At 30.4% G+C, this 22,765-nt stretch overlaps 1 protein-coding gene and 1 long non-coding RNA gene across 2 annotated transcripts in view; one reads left to right on the top strand and one right to left on the bottom strand.

Moving 5' to 3' along the window:
- Window positions 1–962: 962 nt before the first annotated feature.
- Window positions 963–22,765, top strand: part of LOC109594204 (orexin receptor type 2-like) — a 58,335-nt gene continuing 36,532 nt past the window's right edge. The window contains exons 1-3 of the mRNA XM_020009410.2: window positions 963–1,101; window positions 12,663–12,843; window positions 20,643–20,785. Of these exons, the coding sequence (XP_019864969.2) occupies window positions 12,674–12,843; window positions 20,643–20,785 (313 nt within the window). The 5' untranslated portion in view covers window positions 963–1,101; window positions 12,663–12,673. The remainder of the gene's footprint in view (window positions 1,102–12,662; window positions 12,844–20,642; window positions 20,786–22,765) is intronic.
- LOC109594480 (uncharacterized) lies at window positions 13,969–14,967 on the bottom strand. The gene is made up of 3 exons (XR_002191218.2): window positions 14,845–14,967; window positions 14,501–14,714; window positions 13,969–14,212 (listed from the first exon to the last, which is right to left on the bottom strand). It is a non-coding gene; the product is annotated as an uncharacterized LOC109594480 (long non-coding RNA).

The following is a 22,765-nucleotide window of genomic DNA, read 5'->3' as shown; positions in this document are numbered from 1 at the left end:
TATACAAAAGTCTTCAAGGCGTCCAAGACTCTCAGCTGCAGTAAGATGACTCTCAACATCGTATTATTCTTGTTTCACTGGGACGTTTAGAACTTGATCATTTTAAGATTTTGCCTTGGCTACCCCACAAGTAGCCTTTTTACTTGTAAAAACTAAAACACAGTTAACATTTTAATTATCTCCAGGTTTTGTTGTTGTAAAAGTTGGAAGGACCAAGCGAAATAACAGAAGGGACGCTTAATGAAACTTTTCAGATTGCTTATCTATATAAAAGTAAATAAACATTAAAAAATCGAATTCAAGGAATTTTATGATAAAGCGGACAATCTGATAAGTGGTGTAAATAATGGATTTAGGTGTGGTAGGCGTTTCTTGCACTGCCGGTTTCTAATTTATGGCGGTTGTTTTTCTACAAAAAATTGCTTTCCCATTATCATAACTTTTCTTGAAAATAAAAAAACTTTGCAAGCTGCCACTGGCTGGTAGTTAACGTCGAAGAAAAATGAAATCCTTTTCGGATTTGAATTTATGATCCGCAGTTAATTACATATAATCATTTTTAGATTTGAGGACGTGTTATAATTTATATTTAATGTAAGTTTTGAAACATTAATTTCGCACTTCGTGTTGACGTTTCATTTCTGTTTTAATTATGATCCTGTCCCTGTGATAGGCACTGTTTTGCTTCATCAATATTTCCATTCCGTATCAAGCTGACTGAAAATTGGTCGATGGTTAAGATATCTTTTTAAAATAATTAAATTTTAATTTAATTTAAAAATATTGAAAAAAACAAGAGGACATACCCAAGTACAGAGAAAATTAACAAATGTGGTGGCGCGAGCGCAAAGCAGCTTTTAACCTGACTGTCAAATTTAACGCATAGATTGGCATTTACTTTCAGTGTTACTGCGTCCTGGCTCGGGGTCTGAAAGCTCGGCCGAATAAACGCGCGAGACTCAGTTCGACGCGCTTTTCCGTGACCGACAATTATTACATTATAACATCGTCATGACTGTGACGAATCGCCTTTAAGCATGTAACGAGTGGCATTTATTAGAAGGAATTGCGATTTGAAGTGTGCACGTCGAAAAGTTACAGGTAAATCGAGTGACATGTTTCCGAAACACGCGTCTCCGCAAATTTAACTGCGTTACGATATTTTTTTCGTTAAATTTGATTTGTTCGGCGTCTCGACGGGGGGAGGCCAGTGATTAATAGAAATACGCAACGTAGTAGATTTTTTGGTTGAAACGTTATTAATACTTTAACAACACGCACGTTCGAGATGATTTTATTCGATAAGACCATAAATGTTATGGCAGTGTACTAAATTACAACAACTTCCATTACATATTTTCACCATAACTTCTTTTCCATTTTTTTTTTTATTTTATTGTTTGTAATACACAATCAGAAGTTATTTTTAAAAATTCGATTCAATTCAACTCCCATTATACACTATCAGCATAAATTATTTTTATTTTTAATTAAAACACACGTTTTTATTGTAATAAAAATCCACAAGATATTTTTAAAAATTCATTAATAAAAAAAAAGAGTGCAGTTTGTATAAATGTTTAAAAATAGCACGGAACCTAAAGAATTCCGTAAATAAGATTTTGGAATAGTTTGAGTGTAAGTCTATTTTTATTTAAAACATTTGATCATGAAATTTATCATTCGGATTTTTTTTTAATAATAAATTAATATTGCTAACACAAGTTACTTCGTGTCTGTTCGTTGCACAATACTAAAAGTTTTTTTTTTTTTAACTTGAGACAAGGAGTGTTTTTTATAAATCCATGACCCAACAATCTTGTAAGGCGTGCAATAAAACAAAAAAAATTCCTTAACACCGACCATGCGTTCCTCAATAACCCTTAAGAAGTTTTCTCTCGAGATTTTCATCAGTATTGAACGTTCATTGTGGACTATGTCGTCTGTGAATCAGTTTCACATCTCGAATTCATTCGGTCGGAAATTGATTTAATAAACTAGAAATATTTCCGACGGACATATTTGTATTTGTTCAATTTTTCATGTACATATCCTGATTAAGTAGTGTTTATTGTTAAAAAGGACAATTTGATACTTTCCCGCGGGGTGATATTCCAATTTTTCACTTCGAAGCGAAGCAATAAGTCTCCAACTTTCTCGTAAAATAACAATATTTCATGGGTTACATGTGTAATGTTTGCTGCAGGATGTAGTTTTTGAATTGTACTTGCAGATTATCACCTTGAACGAAGCAGCGACATGTTAATGGGCATCCTTACATGCTTTTGTGTTGTCTTATGTCGAGAGCAAATATTTGCTAATGATAATAAACTTTCAATCAGCCAGTCTATTGTTAGACTCGCAAATATGTTTGTGTTGTTTCATTAAGCAAATGAAGATACAAAAATTGGACACCGATTAAAAAATAAAATCGACAATTACGCATTCGAGTATGGTGATTATAGTCGCAACTAATGTTCAGAAATTAACTTTGTTAATTATATAATATGTTACGGTAGAAAGGTTTAATCGTTAACATTACAAATTGGATGAACTTTATTTAGATGCACATTTGTAACGTGATTAATTAATTTTAATACTATTATGATGCGATACCAATAAATCACATGGCGAATAAGCTGCATGTAGCATGACAATTTCAATTGCCCCCCGGTCTTTCCAGTTTATTTCATCAATTGACAATAATAATATCATTAAACATGTACTAAATTAGTGTTAATGTCAATTAAAATGCATGTACTTAATTAGCACCCACTTAATTTCGAACGTGTAAATATCTATTTAATAACGTTCAAGCTCATGTTTAAAGGAGCATCGTCGGGCTGGAGTTGAAAAAGTAATTTATGAAAATTGGATCCCGTGTATCATTTATCTATAGTCACTTCAAAGTCCCACAGCATAAACACCCCGCAATTTCATTAGATACTCTCCATCTATACACGAGCATTTGGGAATAGGCTGTGATATAAATAGAATCGGAATTAATTTATCAAATATATATTTTTTTATAGAGGTGTTAGTTACTAAAATTAAACTGCGGACAACTGCACGCGTAAATTATGGCAATCCGACCAATAAATGTTTCATTGTTCACCATTAAAAAGAAAAAAACCTAATTCATATTGGATCACGTACAAAATGTTTAGGCGAATTTTTGCTCGTATATTTTGACTGAACTCATAAATAAACGCAAACATAGCGTTAAGTTATTTTGTTTCGCATTCATCACACCTAAACGTAATTTTAAATTTCGAAGGCACGCAAAATGTGTTTATAAAATCGCATTAGATCATTAACGGGAATGCAATTAGGCGACGAATTACCAAACAAACTCCGGTCGGAGTGAGTGAGGTTTTTGTCGTTTGCAGTACAGGAAACCGGTAAAATTAACTTTCTCATTCGCCGGTTGAAATTCATCTCCCTTTATCTCTGGTTTCTTGGGTTTTGCGTAAATTCGACTTAATTATCTTTTTAAGAGAATTGAAAAAGAACCGTTAACTGGACTAGCTAAAATTAGTCCCGGCGCTGAAATGTTTGCGTTTAATTCGTTATAAGTGGATTTGGCCAATCAAAATAATGCGGTTTCTGGTATTTTAAGAAACGCATTTTTGTATTGGTAATTAGCGGCTTTTAAAATATCGTAAAATAAATTATTTTTTTTTTTTTGACGTAATCAAGATAAAAAATTAAAAATTTTAATCACGTTAAACGTCACAGGTAGTCACAAATTCAAGAGATGGTCAAAGTAGCAAATAGATCATGTCCAACAATGAAAAAATCTAAAGTTTTTCCCAAGAAAATACAGCAATAATTTATCTATTTTAGGATCTGGCGTCGGTTTAAATATTAATATGTGGTAACAAAATATTATCCTTTCTCCTTTAAGGCGCAACATTGATTCAAGGTAATTATTTAGTGATTTTAAATTATTCAGATATTTTGTACTATTTTTAACCACATATTTTAACATTTTTTTTTAATTTTATCAGGTTTTTCGTATTGATTACAATTGTTAAAATTATTATTAACATTTAAATTAGAAAGTTATTGAATAATTAATTGTATAATTAAGTTTAAATAGTTGATTTTCATTTTTTATTTGTTATTTCAGGTGTTTCTAAAACGAATAGTTAAAATTTTGGATCTAGTAACACCCTAAAACATGCCCTCCAAGAGGAAGTCCAATATGATGTGTGTTTTCTTGGGGAGTATTTTGGGCCACAATAAATTTAGCTATAAAATTACCTAAAAAAATGTTAATCTATGTAAATTGAATGTGACTTATTATGAAGTTTTAGTAACGTACCAACAAATGGAGTGATATAAGTAGAAGATATGTAATTAGATCTGAACGCTCTCTCTCAGTCAACATGAATAATATATAATCACCTCGTCGATCATGTTTTTTATGCCATTTTCGTCTGTGATTCTCTATGAATTCGTGTATGATGAATTTTACTGGGTTTATCATATTTAAAGGGCTTTTATAATCTAATTTAACATCAGATAGTTCTTGTAAAAAGTTAAAACGTCATATCCTCCTGATTGACTTCATGTGGTCTTATTTGAAAAGTATGTCCTCCTAATTGTACTAAGTCATCAAATGTTAAATGTTTTATATCGTCCTGATGGCGTAAAATATTAAAAAAGTCGTAGATCTGTTAAGAAATTATATTAAAAATTACCAAATTTTATTATAAGTTATGTTAAAAGACAGACATATTAAAATTCATCGTTTTTAGTAAAGGCAGAATTGATGTAGAACAATTGAGACAATATATAAAACTTTTTAATACCATAATAATACATTTTTGAAATAATTTAGATAATTTATGACAACGAATTAAACTATTTTGTGTAATTTAATTTCTGCGAATTGTTTTGTTTTTATAGTGCATGTTTATAAAATGTAATAAATAATTTAACCTTGTACAAAATCAAAAAGTTTTTGGAATTACAATATAATACGTACAATGTAACTTTTAAAAATCTAAAAGCAGAAGGTGGAACACATCCAACAATAAAGAAAATATAAATAATTTCTTTTTTTTCTTCTGAATTCTGCTGAAAAAATTCAATGAAACAAACTTTTTCCATAATGATGCAGTAGCGTAGATTCTGGGGGTTTTCCCCTTTTTCCCGTCCTATTTTCTACACCACTGAATATTGTTTTATTGCACAATTTAGAAAAAAAAAGTACTACTGATTATTTTTCATTATCACAGTCGTTTTTAAAATATTTCAGATAAAGTTAAAATGATTTTCATATATTCTATTTGCATTAATGCATAAATTTATTCCTTTTGAATCGATAATACCATTTGGTTCAGTGCAATTAACATTCTTCAACATCAAAACTGAAATGTCTCAAAAAGAACTGTGATAACCAAAATGAAGAGTACCTTTTTTCTTCTAAATTTTGAAGAGAAAAGGAGGAAAACACCTCAAGAATCTACGCTACCGTATCATTATGGCAACAGTTTATCACAATGAATTGTGGACATAAGAAAAAAAAAGAAAACAATTTGAAACTTATATTTGGTGGAGTGTGTTGATTCAGGAAACACTTTTTGTAGTATTACAACAGTATTTTATCTGTTCCGAAATTTTGACCACTTATTTTATAAATAATTTGTATATTGTATATGTAATTTAATCTAGTAACACCCTAAAACATGCCCTCCAAGAGGAAGTCCAATATGATGTGTGTTTTCTTGGGGAGTATTTTGGGCCACAATAAATTTAGCTATAAAATTACCTAAAAAAATTATTTTTCATTATCACAGCCGTTTTCAAAATATTTTGTTTTTAATAATTTGTATATTGTATATGTAATTTAATTGTTTAACTAGCATACATTAGATTCTCAATCAATGAACAGAATTAAAATAATGTAAAAATCTAGTTGTGCTTAAAATAGCACAAAAGATCTAAATTAATTTAAATCACTAAATAATTACCTTGAATCAATAATCAAACCATAAAAAACCAAACATCTTGTGTCAGAAAGGAGAAGGGATAATTTTTTGTTACCACGCGTTAATATTTAAACCGTCGATGGATCTCAAAATAGATAAATTATCCGCAATACATAAAACATTCGCCGTATTAATTTCATTAGGACGCTCATCGGTTCTAATTAAAAACATGCAAGCGTAATCACCACTTGCCAAACGACTGGATTTTTTTAAGCAAACATTTAGTCATGTCAAAAAATACACAGAAGAATAAAACATCGGCATTTTTACGACTTATTTGATGTAAATATTTAAAAGGTCTGTGCGGCGAAACAGCTGTAAATCCGATGCGAATTCCTGCTGTTTTGTTATTCCTGCGAATTTTATTCACACTTTCATCATTGATAAGTGTACGGTGTTTACGACATAAACTACGCCAATTATCCATCAAACGTTGTTATTCAAAGGAAGGTGTCCACGTGAATTTCCCAGAATATTTTCCCCCGCTGGAACAGATTTATTGTTGCTTGCGTAATCGGCTTTCGGTTACCGCGAAAACATTCGGAATTAAAATTGTAAAAATTTATGGGTCGCGCCCGCGGGTGATGAAAATAACAATCGCGTTACTGAAAATTATATTGATACATACCTATGTAAGTGTGTCATACATTTTTCAGCCAGTCTAAATGAAAAATCGGACGCGGATTAAATAAGCAAAGCTTTTGCTCGGGACGTGTTGAATAAAGCTTTTGGAGGGATTCGTTTTCTCGAACTAAATGATGAATTGTCGGTAGCCTTGTTTACATTGGGATGTTGGTGCTGTAGGTGCATACGTAAAAGAACGCTTTAAGCATTTGAATTTGCTGACGAACATGTTCCTAGTTGGTCTATTATACTAATTATTTAAATAAAATTTAAATCTCATAAAATAATGAACTTGAATGTCGCTAAAAGTTATCAATCATATTTGAATATGATTATACATAAGCTATTCAAATATTTACTTTTGAAAAAATGAATCAAGCAATGGGACTGGTGGCTTAAGGAAAATTGAGTTCTTGAGGGCTTTAGTGTTTCCTAAAGTATCATTAATAAGTTCTGGAGGCGCTTTAGAGTAACTGGCAGTCCGGATATTTAACTGCTCGACAACTTTTTCTTACAATACCTGGGTCGGACTACTGAAAAAAAAAAACAGATTACATGAAGTCAATCTACATACTAAGACCTAAGACCTCTTATTAGAGGCAATAGTGGGGCAAGATTGGAAATTGGAATGGTATGAAGATTATCAAAACTTATCCCGATTTAGTTTTCAACCATTTCTCTTAAAACAAGTGTTTGGAAAGGAGATTTAGGATGTCTTAGATACGCCCAGAAAGTTTTTACTCATAGAGGTGGCACAATAATGATTTGGGGTTATATTAGTGGTGATAGAACTGATCTTGATTTTTCAAACAAGTTTTAACTAATTGTTTTTCCATTTACAAGAGCTATTGGTTAAAATATATACCTTATGCATGAGAATACTCGCTCACATGTCTCTTGAGTGGTTTCAAATTGGTTGACCAATGAAGGAATTGAGGTTTTACCATAACCTACACAATCACCAGACTTATATCCAATAGGACAGCTGTGGGAGATGCTTCAAAGAATAATTTCTCCACAAATGAGGAATTTTCACCACGTATTTAGATTTAGAGAGGTCTTGCATGCAGAATGGATTCAAACACCGCACCACCTTTTATCAATGCAGATGTAGAGCAATCATGGAAGACATATTCTTCTTAAAATTATTTTTGGATAATTTAAATTATTTCTTGTTATGTTAAAAACTACTGAGATGTGAATTAACTCTTTTATGTTTATACTTTGTATTTAATAAATACACTGCCCCCAAAAATTATGAAATACTTTTAAAAAAGTATGTTACTTTTCTTATATTATTCTTCTAAAATAAATTAAGGATACAGTTTTAAGGAAAATCTATGAATGCATATTGAAAAAGAAATACAATAGAATACTGTCCAGGTCTTCTTTCGTTGGTACCAGTTTTGTAAAATTGTCACCTCACAATTTTCTTTTGAAATGTTACGATTATTTGTACTGTTGTTCATTATAAAGATATTAAAAAGTAATCGTAAACTCTAAAATACTGTTACAATTGCAAAACTAGTTGTCTTAAAATTACAAGAAATGTCGATGTTTAGTTTTTTTCTGTTTAACGGACAAAAATAAATATTTTGGCGAAAATTTTAGGATACCTTATAGCTAAAGTGCCAAAGCTAATAATTTCATATACAGATCGTTTAAAATTTTATGTTAGAAAAAGATACAAAATTAAAGGTTTACAAATATATCCTTAGATTTTTCTTGTATGTATATGTATTTCAAATTTCGTTAATATATTTTATTTTTTTATTTTATTAAAAAAATCGACTTTAGATGTCTGAGCACCACTTAATAATTGTTTACTTAAGACAGTTTTATATTTGCGCAAGGGTCAATTACTTATATAAACAGTTGACAGTGTTCAGGTCTTAGATATGCTTTAATTAAACTCCCGTCTTTTGATCAACCTGCGTTTGTGACAATATCAAATATTGATATTGGAACAATCGACTGCACATCCACGTCAATACTGTCAAATACCTACACCGAGGACGGTTTTGTTTATGTCTTTCAAGTGTAACCACCGCAATTAACACGGGCTGTTTGAGACCGGGACTCGGAAGGAACATTAGTACACTGAACACACATACTATACGTTTCGGGATTATGATGCCGTTTTGGTTTATTTAAATTTCCTCACCGGTCGTTTCGTGAGGCACGTCGGAAATCTTGAAACTGTCGTTTTGTCCGTATCTGAACGGTGGAAACGCCGTTCAAGACAAGCTGCGAATATCCCTAGTCTTCTGACTGAATTAATTAGATAAAACATCCGCAATTCGGTTCACTTTTATTCCCGGTCGGCAATTAAATATTTGATGGTTGTTTTTATTAATGTCTTCGGAGGGAAACCGGATTGGTGCGGAAGCTCTAGAATAAACTGTCATAAAGTGATATGGGATGTTATTAACGTAGTAATTAATAAACCAGTTCATAATTATTGAGGTTAGCCAGGAGGGGCGTTCCACGGTCAAGGGTTAGAAAGTATCTACTTCACCGACAGTGATTGTTCGATTAAAGCAGTTGATACGTACAGGCAATAGGCGGTAAAAGCTTTGTAAATTTAAACAGGTGCCTAAAAGGTTTTACAATATAGAGTAAGTGCTTGTTAGTGATGTTGACATTCTCATATTTCCGAATTTTCATAGATGGGCTGCAATTTCAGCAAAGTTCTTTTTATTAGAGATATTGCTTATTTTTGACAGCGAGTAAACACTTAATAGGAAGTTAAATAAATAGCTCATAAAGATGTATCATTTTACGTAACCATCGATTTTGTAACGTACATATTATAAGTACACACAATATAGAGACGTTCTAAAGCTGTTAATTTATTGACATAGCTTAAAAGTTTTAGTTTAGATTTATAATTTTTTGCCAAATAAATTCAAGTACAAATTAAGGATAGTGAAAAAAGTATTAATTTTAAAATTAGTAGTATTTAATTTTTTTAATTAAAAATAAGTTCTCGTGAAAAATAACTTTATTCAGTAAAAATATACACTACTATGTAATTTTTCTTTTTGTTCAAATTTACGCATGCAATTCTATGGGCATCGATGACTGTTTGACACCTTGGAAGGTCCTCGTCATCTTAGTTTTCCATTTTTTCTTCAGTTACATATGGCAAAATCCATACCTCGTAATTACATCGCACAGAAAATTTCTATTTATATTTCTTATAGGAATCTGAGCGCTCTACAAAAAAAAGTATACTACAATTTTTTCATAACTCTTTTCCTTTAGATGATATCGGAGGTCAAAGAAGAACTTAATTAAAATTATTGTTTTACTTCTAAATTTTATAACTCGTAGACAAATAAATATTATAAAATGTGCAACATATATCTTTGTAGGACATTGAAGGCTCTATAGAAGAGATATCTGTTTTTGTTTTTATAACTCTTATCATTTAAAAGATATCAAGGTTTGCAAATGCAAAACTGAGATAAGGAGGACCTTCCTATTAAAATTATGAGCTCATCTATATATATATATATATATATATATATATATATATATATAAACATAAATGGATTGGAAAAAAATAAAATTTGCATAACAATAAACACCTTTTGTAAATATGCGTGGTCATTTTCATTCCCAAACAATTTTCAAACCCTATTACTATTGTTTCATGTATATCAACGCATTTCCATCCCACAATTTCCTATGTTTCACATTAATATGTAATATTTCGTGTGATTATTTGGCAAATACGGTTTTCGGTGTCACATTAACCCAGGTGAGAACTTTTATCTTAACATTTTGTCAGTGATTGATTATCGTCGACTGTAACCTCAAATTATCTTTCCTGAAACTTTTGTAATTACCTTTTTATTTACTTTGACAACAATCATATTGCAGTCTATTTGTGCTTTACTAAATCATTATACAAATTATTGAACAAAAGTCCTGTCGTTTCAGTAAATGTCATATAAATTATACTATACGATGTGGAAAGTTGTTAAAATTATTGGGTATACTTATAAAAAAAAAATCAGAAACTCAGCAATTTTAGATTGAGTGATGTGATATTCTCCCACGAAAAAAATTTCGTCGCAACATTTTAACCCCCTTCGATATTTCCCACCCCACATTTTCAAATGGGAAACAGGAGTTTGTGATAAATCATTTATAAGTTCCCTTCAAGCTCTCTAAGAGAATGTTATTTTTTTTTTAAATATACTGCAAAAATAAATATATAAATGAAAATAAATAAAGTCACTATCGGTGATTGGGTGTCATTTAAAAATATTGATCATGATTTTATTTCATTTTTATTACTGATTTTTGCTATTAATTTTAAAACAACAACAATTATGATCAGAGAATGAATAGACTGTTTAAATAATGTATCACAAGCTCTTTACAAATTTTCGGAATTACTACCAGAACTAGAAGTGGGTTCAGTGTAGGGGTGAAATTTTAACGATGTACTGTTTGTCCGTTACGATATTTTTTATAAATATGCTCAATAGGTTCCACTGAAAATAATACGAGAATTAAAATAAAATAATGCACTGATACTGGAACTCACAATTAGTTGATAAATAAAATAATCAAGTAGTGTATCTTGCAGAATTAATTATCGTGAACGAGATACAACATGCTAGTCCACCAGGATCACACTGCAGGGAGAGTTTATAATCCGTGTTGAATACTGTTATTCATATTAATTCATAAATTATTCTTAATAAAGCACTTCATGTTAGTGTCTGTTTAATCAGTAATCGTTTAAGGCAACGTGAAAAGTTTGGTAATGGATAATGGAGCTGATATATGAAACAGTTCTCGAATCCTTTCAGCATTTATAGTTCCAGAAAACTTCAAGCTAGCTAAAAGTGTCCGAAACTTGCAGTTTCAAACTAAAAGAATGGCTTTATACAATATTCGCACGTACTGTAGAGCATTTCATTGATATAGTAACAGGTTTTATGATATATCCAAAAAGATTTGATATATCCAAGAATTGCTTAAGTTAACACATAAACAAATATCTGAATAATAACAATCCTGTTGTGGAAGTTGGTTCAAGAATAAAATTTTATTTTATCATTATATTTAATGGGTGGCATGAATAATATATACTTTAACAACGTGAGATATTCGATAATTTACTTACATTAAAGTAAACAATTATTCATGTAAAACGTCGTTATTAGCAACGTTTCCGAATGAATTCGACTTAATATCGTTTAAATGTAATTCTGTTAAAATGGTGCGAATACCAACTTTAATTTCTTAATTAATTAGGTTCTTAATTTCAGTTTGTTTGAACTAAAAGGGAATTGTGATTAAGGCTAATACTTTTTAATTGGAAACGTGATTTGATGTATTTGAACAAGTGAACTATAATCATTATGAAGAAAAAGCATTTTGTATTTGATCTAAATAAGCGTGTCAAAAAAGGGTCTATTTCAATAAATGAAGACACGTGGAGACTCTTAAATGTGGATGCAGTTATGAATATTTGCTAGTCTGTACCTTTCACATTTGTGCTGGATATTTGAATAAAATATTTATTGCGTCTTCCTTTTCATTATGTACGGTCCTTTAATTTTTGACATGTGTAATTTGTATTCCGGTCATCTCTTGGGGAAAAATATCTAAAGGAATTTTCTTCGTCTTATTAGATTAATTGAACATAAAAGCAAACTTCCTGTGACTTCCTGTTCACTATTCATAAGAATCCATTCACGTAACATAAAGATTTATGTGACTGGAAAGTTTCTCCCCACAACTTTTCGTTTTACGTTAATATCTGACCACAGATTCGGTGAGAAGAGACGAAACTGTAATAATTTTAATATAATAGACAAGGGGGAAAGTTCACGAACCTGAAAATATTTATGTTGGCGAGATAAAAGCCAATTAGTTAGTTGCTGTATTAATCTTTTCTTCTGTGACGTTTGTAATTTTATACTTTGCATGTAATTCGGGTGTTGTGTAATAAATATATTTGCGTAATCGGTATTTAGGATTAGAAACTAATTAAAATGTTGTATGTTGTTACAGAAACGGTCAGAATGAATGTAAGTGCAGATTTTGATAATGTGACCGATGTGGAGGATCTTGGAAATAGTATGGTAAAGGTGGATTATCCTCTAACCATACTGTATGTGATTGTGTTTGTATGGGCATTGGTGTCAAACATTTTGGTCATAATAATCGTCTGGAAGTATGAGTATATGAGGAAGTAAGTATTAATTTATCTTTGCTTCTATTTAACTTTAAATTACAATTAATTAATTCTAGTTTTTTAAAGAAATACCTTTAATTATGTTATTTCACACTATTCTGTGAAAACTATTGTGCGGATTTCGAAACTGAAATGTCGGTTACCGAATAAATAAATCATTAACCAAGACTAAAAATGTATACCCTGTTATAACCGATCAAGTAGTAAATCATTTGTATTGCGCCTTTTGAGACAGGAAATATTTATTGACACAATTTTTTTAGAATTGAGATTGATAAGAAGTATACGTTTTACGAAAAATGCAATTTTATTTATGCCCTTTCTTAAAGCCGTGAGAAGTGAAATGTGTTGAGATAAAGCCTGTTGGACCCTTGTGTTTTTTAGAAGCGTGTTCATTCATACTAAGACTAATTGGTTTCCTTTTTCTTTACACCAGTGTTGTCAAACACTCGTTAGATAGACTTCCTTATAAAAATACGTTGAAGTTTTCGTAAATATTTTCGACATAAATAACTACGAAAGTTTGTTCCTCTTATGTATAATAAGATAATTAGACTGTAATGAACAGATTTGCTTTGAAGTTTATATTAGCAAAATTCACGTTCGTTGAATTTATTAATTTAATTTTTAATGAGTATCTCAATTAATTATATAACAAAACTTTTTAATAGGTATTTTAATAAGAGCTGTTTTGTTTTAACAAACATTTTATGAAAATCATAATAAGGTATCAAATTTGATTGAACCTTATATATAAAAATCTGTTCCATTAATACTAGATTTTAGTCAATTAATTAATTATCGAGGAACAAAGGAGCTAAGTGCTAATTTACCGGAAGTTAATTCCCATAGAAAGCTTCCTCTTATTGTCTCACATTGATTCTTTCATCTTTGTTTGTACTGTAGCAAATTCCGGAGGAGGGGAACAATAAATTTCGCTAATTTTCGAGACATACAAGTTGTCACTTAGTTTCTTCGTATCAATTACAATTAATTAACTACATCTTCTATAAGTAATTAAGTCAGAATTCTTTTTCTGAATCAACTTGTTTAAATCAAGTATATTTAATTGTACAATTATATTTTTAACTTTCTAAGCGGTTTTATTAAAAGACATTGTCAAATTCAACCAACCGTCTTTTATTTGTGTTAGATACATTTAAAAATTGACAAGAGTGTTAAACTAAAAGCACACGTTTTAACAAAATTAGTAATATAGTAAGGTCACTGATAATTAACTCCACAAAGTCATCGTTCAAAAATGGAATCAATTTTATAAAAAATCTAACAACAGGAAATGCCGCTACATTAAACCTCTGAATGGTATTTACTAAGATGAGAGCAGCATTAAGAGTGATTGAACCAGCTAAAAAAATAAAAAAATAAATAAAAAAACACATTTTGGTTAGTCGTCTGAACAATTGCTCCACATTTTCGTTCAGTTTCTGTTTAATTAAACATCAAATTAACTTTGTTAACTTAGCAAAACTGTTTTATTTATTCGCCATTGATTTTATAGTAAAAATAAATAAATTACAACTTGAGTTCAGGGAAAATTCCGATTTAATTAATTTACTCGAATTTACAGGTTAAAATGTTGTTGTTACAATTGGAAAACATTGTTTCATTAACTATGTATTTATTACAGTAATACCTATTTATCCGATTTGCTTAACATATTTTTATTTATAACATATTGTATACGGAGATTGCGAGTTGTGATGTAGACAATATTGCTGTTATGAAGTCAGTTATTTGCATTACAAGAACATTAACAATTGGAATTGGCATTGTCAAAAATCTCATAAATGGAAATGTCACTCCATTGAATCTTTGAACTGTAGTTAGAATGCCATTTATTGATGAACCTGAATCATAACATAGTTTACATTAGAAAATATTTTTCACTCAGTGTTCAGTGATCATATTCTAATGAATTTGTAGAAATTTCCACATTTATGAAACAACAGGCAAACAAAGGATAAAAACAATTCTTACCTAAAACGGTACCCATCATTGAAAGGAATAATATAAAAAAAGTGACTGTCTTCATTTTGTAAAACAAAATATGTGTTTATTACTTAAATGAAGTTGTGACTAGTTTCAAATGTTTGAAATAATAACAACTAATTAGCCTAAAGATAGTAATGCTACTAATTACCCAAATGACAATCGATAACTTATAAGTATTCCAACTAACAAATGGTAATGGTAATGCATGATAACCTACAACTTTGAATTTTTTGTATACACATTTCAATTGTCCACTCCGTGAATATTTGTAAACTGGTGTACTTTACACTGAAACTTTTTTTTTACATTAGATATATTGAAATAATTAGTTTCAAAATTTCAAAGTTATTTTTATATATAATTTTAAAAATTTAAATACATATTATAATTTGCAAAAAAAAACATTCGTAATGTTGTAAAAATATTTTTATTCCAAACTATTGATACATAAATCATTAAGCACTCAACGTTAAATGGACATAAAATTCAAAATAAAACATGGTATATTTTATAAAAAACTTATTTTTATAACAATTATATTTTTCCAACGATTTAGAGTGTTCAGATATGTTTTAGCCACATTAAAGGGTGGTGATGGAAAAGAGTTAAAGTAAAGTGGCTTTGTTTTCAAATGAGAAATCGTTGTTCTGTCAACAGAGTTGATGAAAAATACGTTGACAGTTCTACATTCACCTCAAAAAAATCTCCATTTCGATTGATCAACTTTCTCCAGCTCTCCTACTATTGAAGCTACAATTTTTGAAGCTTTACATATACAGTACTGGACAGAATTCGAGGGACATTTTTTTATTTAAATACACATTTAAAACATTCATATATAAATTATGTTATTTATGGACGAAACGTTAATAATGTCATAAAATGAACAATTTTTATCGCGAGAAAACTAGAGCGATTCTTCACAAAAATTAAAAAACTAAATCCAACGTAAATGGCCCAATATTTAATATTTCGTTTAGTATCCCTTATTGACTATAACATCCTCACGTCTTTTTGGCATAAACGAGATTAGATTGGAAATTATATCCTCGTCTATATTCTTCCAAAAATTTTTGATTCGTTCAAGCAAATTTGATTTATTTGTGCTGCAATTTGCTCTGACCTTATTATCCACAAGCTCCCACAAGTTTTCTATTAGATTAAGATCGGGAGATTGAGCTGGCTACTGACATTGATTTTTTGTTGAACAAACCATTCTTTAACAAGCTTCGCAGTGTGTTTGAGATCATTGTCATGCTGAAATATAAATTTTAATGGCATTTCCCATTCACAGTAGGGTAGCATGACATCTAATATGTTACGATACACAAAATGATCCATTTTGTCTTCTATTTTGTGAGTTGCGGACATCCTTGGATTATTTCTAATAAGCATTTTTATACCATGATCTAATGCTTGTGAGATGAGATTTTTCTCATTCGCCCACCTCGAACTCAAAAACTTTATAATTGTTTTTAATATCACTTGTTTTGATACAAGAATCTGTTCTGTATTTATTTTTTAAATCAGCCATCAAATGTTGACCACGAGGCATTGTTTTTAATGTAAATACAATATTCATGTATGAAATATATAAATACGACTAAAAAATACTCGAGTCGCTTTAATTTTGTCGCGTACATTTTACAAAACAGTTTCCTTCTGAACGTGAAAAATATGTAGGACGTAAATGGCCTAAGAGAAATGTTTTATAATTTATCTTAATATATAAGATACCTTAATTTAGTCCGATACTGTATATCTATTTTTGTATCAGGAATATGTCCCTTCAGTGTGGTGAGCGCATATCCGAACACCCTGTACATCATCAATTTTACCATTTTTAAGAAACTTCAGAATTGTTAATTTGAACCCAACAACAGCTATGAACGTCCCACAACGAAAGTAAAAACATTGCTGAAAATATTTTTAAGGACTAATAAAAATCTACTACAATTTTCTTCCTCCTCCATTAAAACCTAATTTTTTATTTAATGAATTTAAAATGAAATGAAAGAACGTACGAAGTCCGGAACAAACATACTCTAACCCTTTATGGGGAACAGGAAACGTGTAAAAAATGATGTGTAAAATCATTTAAAAAGTCTATTACAACGAGGAAATGATTTCTGATGAGTGGAGAACGTTCTAAAGTAAATAGGCATATTGGATTTGTAAAGGGTCGTATGTTCCAGACAGGCATTTTCATGAAAAATGCGGATATAAACGGTATTATGTTTGAATCTTCATTTTACGAAGTGAAGGGTAAGTTTATTAAAAAGATCAACACTACGTTTCTCAGATCATCGATTCATTCAAACAACTTTTTTTTTATATATATATTGGATGTGATATCCTTTTTGCTCCTCGTTTCTCCGTTAATTTAACCATTATTAGTTTCAACGATATACTCGTCGGAATTTTATAATAATCCTTAAACGATTTGTCCGTTCTCTGAAGTTTTTAAAAATAAAAACGTTTACGGGGAAAAATGTTAATTTCTGCGGTCTTAAAAGTTTGACGGATTTATGTTTTGTACTCTCTGAGGTTCTTTTATCTTGACTTGTATTAAATTTCGGGCATCTGAAATATGTACGACAAAAACCGCAAGCAAGTTTTACTACATTATAAAAAGTACATTCAAAAGCTCCTTACAGATTCAACTTTTAACATTTTTCAAGTTTCTTCCATCTAATAAAGAATCGGCAGAATGATTTCTTATTCAGTAATAAATTTACATATATTTACGTGCTTTGTACTAAAATTACATTTGCAACTATTTTAAATGCATATGCAGAATATTTTAATTTAAATTTTTATCATGGTAAACACAAAATTTCATAATTCGGAGTAATATATAATTATCAATTATAATAATAATTGTATAATTATAATAGTAATGATATCTGTAAGTTTAAAAATCTGCCAGAAAATTTAAAATGAAGTATTTTGTGTCCAATAAGTGAAGTATCGGACAAAATTAGAACGACTTTCTTTTTGTTTAAACACTGAACAATATATACTTACGAGACTGATTTTTGTTCCATTAAATAATAATAGACACATATATAAATTATGTTATTTATTGACGAAACATATCACGTTAATCATGACATAAAAAATAAAACAATTTTGCCGCGACAAAATTGGAGCGACTCTTCACAAAAAATAAAAAAATAAAACCAATATTTCTCGATTGTTTTTTTTTTTAAAGAAACGGTTTTTTTGCTGGACGTCTTCCTGGCACTAACCGACGCTGAATTTAAAATTTGAGCGGACATCCTTGGATTATTTCTAATAAGCATTTTTATTGGACGATCTAATGCTCTAGACGTTTTTTTCATTCGCCCACCTCGTTTTCTGTTCTCCGCCCTTCCATGAACTTGAAACCTTTTAATTGTTTTTTATACCACTCGTTTTAACACAAGAAACTCAAATTTTTGCGATCTTCATGAATTATAGGCCACAATAAAAGATATAAATATGACTGAAAAATTCTCGACTCGTTTTAATTTTGTCGTGTACATTTTTTAATTTTTAGAAACAATTGAATAAAATATTGTACTGAACGTGAAAAATGTGTGTGAATATGTGAACTAAAAGAAATAAATTAGCGGACATAATTAAATATTTTATAATTTAATTTTTAAACATTTTATTTAATATTTAAGTAAGTCGCTCTAATTTTATTCGATACTGTATATATTACATATTCTGTGTTTTGTTAAATTAGAAAATGAAACACATAAATCCAGTGGTCCAATTTTAACAAAATTTCGTGTGTACACTTTGCCAATATTGAGAACAAAATATCATTAGAGTTTGAAGGTTGTTCGTCGAAAAGTTTTTATTCTATATTTTTTTTGTACAATTGTGTTTAAATTCCTATATTACAGACATAGTTCAGTATTCATTTCACTTTTGTTGTGTTTAAAGGATTCTTTCATTCATTTAAAATGCCGTTGGAATGAAGCCGTGCAAATTTAAGTGATCTAAGTGAGATTGATAGAGGGAGAATTATTGGCTTAAAAGAGGCAGGAGTTTCGTTTGTGGAAATTGCCAATCGGATGAACCGTAGTCGAAGCACTGTCACGAGTTGTTGGAGAGAGTGTTCCGATATGGCTTTGTGAATGAAATGAGGTCGTCTTCAGTGATGATTTTGTTTCCGATTTTGTTTGACGGTGACGACACCGTTGAGAAAGACTATGGTTTGGGGTGCCATCACGTATGGCAGTTTGTCACTTTAGTTTTCATTAGAGGTAATTTGACCGCTCAGCGCTACATTCGGAAAATTGTGGAACCCCATTTGCAGCGTTGGGGCCCTTCAAAATCCAACGAGACAATGTCCGACTTCATATTGTGGGGGTTACTTTGATTGTGAAGCGTTCCGATGTATATTCGTTGCCATGGTCAGCAAAATCTTGGGACTTATCACCGATTAAAGATGTGTAGAACATCATAGACACGGGCACGAAATTCAGCCCCCACATACTTCGGTTCACCCTCAGCGTCAAGTGGAAGTGGCGGGAAATGAGCTATCTCGGGATGTAATTGACCACCTCATTAGACCAATGTCAAGTCGAGTCAACGAGTGTCTTGGTCATCATGGAAACCTAACTTATTATTTTTTATTTCTCCAAAAATCAATAAAATCTGACCACTGGATCTATGTGTTCTATTTTCTAACATATTTCACTAAGGGTACCTATCATAATTCTAATATTCTCAGATATTTTTTACATTTTATCAGACGATTTAGTTAGTTAGTTAGTTAGTTGATAAGAGAACATTTTTTATTAAATTTATTATTTATTTGTTAGTTTCAATGAAGAATTTAACTATGGGTAATAAAGATAGGATCCAAAGAACTTCCTGGAGTTTCCATCTTGAAGGGCTATTTAAATAATACAAAATACTCCCATACGAAAAAAAATCAGCTGAAGTTGGTAAATTAGATTTTCGTTCCTTCTACATCTGTCTGCATGTCCGCTTCCCAAATAATAACCATTAATCAAAACAATTTAGTGGTGGATTTACAGATAAGCTAAAAAAGCGATTGAAATAAATAATTGGTCTTTGTCTGTTGTGTCTCGTGCCTTTCTAATTGGACACATAATATCTCTTGGCAGGGTCAGATCGAAGCCGTGTCACAAGAAATTGACTGGCTCTAATTAAATCAAAACACTTTAAATCCAAATTCACTGGGTCGACTTATCGCAACTCCACATGATGTCGCGACAAATATGAACAGAAAAAAAAAATATTATTTAACTGGCGATTTCGGGAGACACGTCCGAATTTGGATCGGGTAATTTTCAGCGTTTATATTCCATTTAAATCGACCTCGCATTATTTTTCTATCGGCTTTGATACAATAATATTTATTGTGTGATTTGCAATAATTCACTCGGACCGATCAGAGTCAAGACATTTATTTACATAACATGTGAATGCTGTTTGGTCGTACATCATTTGTAAAATAGATTTCTGTGAAATATTCATGAATAAATGGAAAACATGTTGTAAGTAGTGTATACAAAGACGCCCACACGCTCATAGAAATTTATCTTCGCTGCAATTTAACACCAAGGAAATGAATGTTTTCTTTGACAGTCATTTGTGGATGTTTAAAACAGTAAAAACAACTGAAAAAATACATAATACTAAGCAAACAATTTTTTGTCTCGCACAACTTCCGTTTCATTTCGAAAGGGATAAGACAAATAAAACGGGATACACACAAAATTCGCCTTTTGTTTTAATAAAACTTTTCTCCTTTACAGCGTGACCAACTATTTTCTGGTGAACTTATCGGTGGCTGATCTTCTGGTGACATTGGTATGCATGCCCAACGCGGTGTACAGAGCGTACACGTTTTTGTACAGCTTCGGGAAACTTTGGTGTAAAATATCTGCGTACTTAGAATGTAAGTAGACTTTGTTCTTTTTGTGCTTGCTGTTTATTATTTTATCTGGGTTTAACGCTCCTTTATATTATAATATCTCGGATAAAAATATTTTAGAATTTTAATTAAGTACCTATCTGTATTATAATTCGGTAAGATTATATGTAAAGATTGGTCACGTTCCAATAAAAATATGATTTCTCCACAATGGTTTTATCATTTTTAAAGCTTTCGCATGTTGAGGTCTCATAAATATGTAATTTCGTTGGAACATTATTGTACATTGTAGAATAAATAAAAATAAATTTATGCAACGAACTGCTTCAAAACCTAACAATTAACTGTCAAAAAGTAGCTAAACATATTTCACATCAATCATTTTATAAACTCATGTTTAAAAGTTAGGGATATTGAAAAAAGTTATGAAAATAACGAAGTCATTGACTTTTCATGAAAAAATAAAGAATAAAAATTTATTTAGTTAAAATATACACGACTTAATTAATTTCACATAAATAAATAAATAAATAAATAAAGTAGTTTCTGTTTTTAATATATTCAATACATACATAAAATTTATTACATTTGATATCATCCAACAATATCGATGACTGCTTGACACCCTCTCTGCATGCCTTCTATAAGGTTATTCAAATCTTCTTGGGATAAACTCTAGTATAAAGTTCACGCCACTATAAACTGATTTATTTTAGAACTAAATGATAATTTATTAAAAATTAAAATTGTAATAGTAAAATTTAATAAAAGAAGTAAATATTAATAAAAAATTAAACGCAACTTAAGATTTATTATACAAAATGAATAAACAATTTTGTTCTCACATATGAAATGAAAAATACACAATTTTTTTAATATCGAGTAATTTCGCCTCTGCTTCTTATTACACCTTGTACCTACCCTACGTGACATACTTCTTATCAGGTCATCCAGATGATTTTGATCCAATGCGTCCCATAATCCTGAAAGAAGTTGTCTTAATTCTCTGGCAGCATGAGCACGGGGTTGGTGAACAATTAATGATCTGCCAAGCATATCCCAGGCATGTTCTATGCAATTCACATCAGGCAACAAGGCTGGTCATGGCAGACGCTCAATTTGGGCATTTTCTAAGTGGTTGAGGACAACCCTAGCTTTGCGTTTTTTCTTCTGTATCTTTTTGTGTCGAATTCCATAAAAATTGATAAAGTAATCACTGCTAAGTATACAATCAAATATAATTGATTAAGTACATTTTTATGTATTTATAACTTTAATTTTTTTAGTAGGCGTTTAACAAGAAGAGTAAGATAATATGTAACTTATAACTAAGTAGATCAAAGTGCATCCTCGTGGAACGTAAACTAGATTGTGATAATATTCGAGCACTATAAATCAATAGATAAATTGGAAGTGTCATTTGAAATTCCTTATTAAGCGAATTTGTGAGATTAATGGCGGAAAATTTATAAAAAAACTGACTAATTATATTATTTGGATCTATCAAATGGGAAATTCAATTGGTAATTTCACTAATTGGCAGTGAATTTATTCTTCAGGATTTATTCCTATAATTTCATAATTGAAAATTGTTTCCTTTATTCAACGTTAACAACAAGTAAAGTTTACTTTCAGGTCGCCGGGTCATTTACATTACTTATCGCAAATTTTACACACAATCAATAGAATTTCCATTTAGGCAAATATATAAAGACACTTTAGATTCAGGTAAATATAAAGTAAATAACTGAAAGACCGCAAAGACAAAGGTATCAAATAGATGCGAGCCCGCCGGAAAGTTTTTGCACCCCACAAATATCCCCTTTGAAACATGCCAACAATACACGATTTTAACTCGAATATTACGTATCACAGTTTGTAATGTTTGATTAATTGAGTGTTTTCCGAAGGGATGATGGAAATATGGCTAAAGGTAATTTTGAATTTGGATAATCGAAAATGTTTGCATTCCATTATCTTTCGGGGGCGGATTAACCAACTTCC

Source organism: Aethina tumida, chromosome 1, assembly GCF_024364675.1.
Source record: "Aethina tumida isolate Nest 87 chromosome 1, icAetTumi1.1, whole genome shotgun sequence".
Lineage (NCBI taxonomy): Eukaryota > Metazoa > Arthropoda > Insecta > Coleoptera > Nitidulidae > Aethina > Aethina tumida.
Note: the sequence above shows the minus strand (reverse complement) of the source record. Positions and strands in the feature narration are given on the sequence as shown.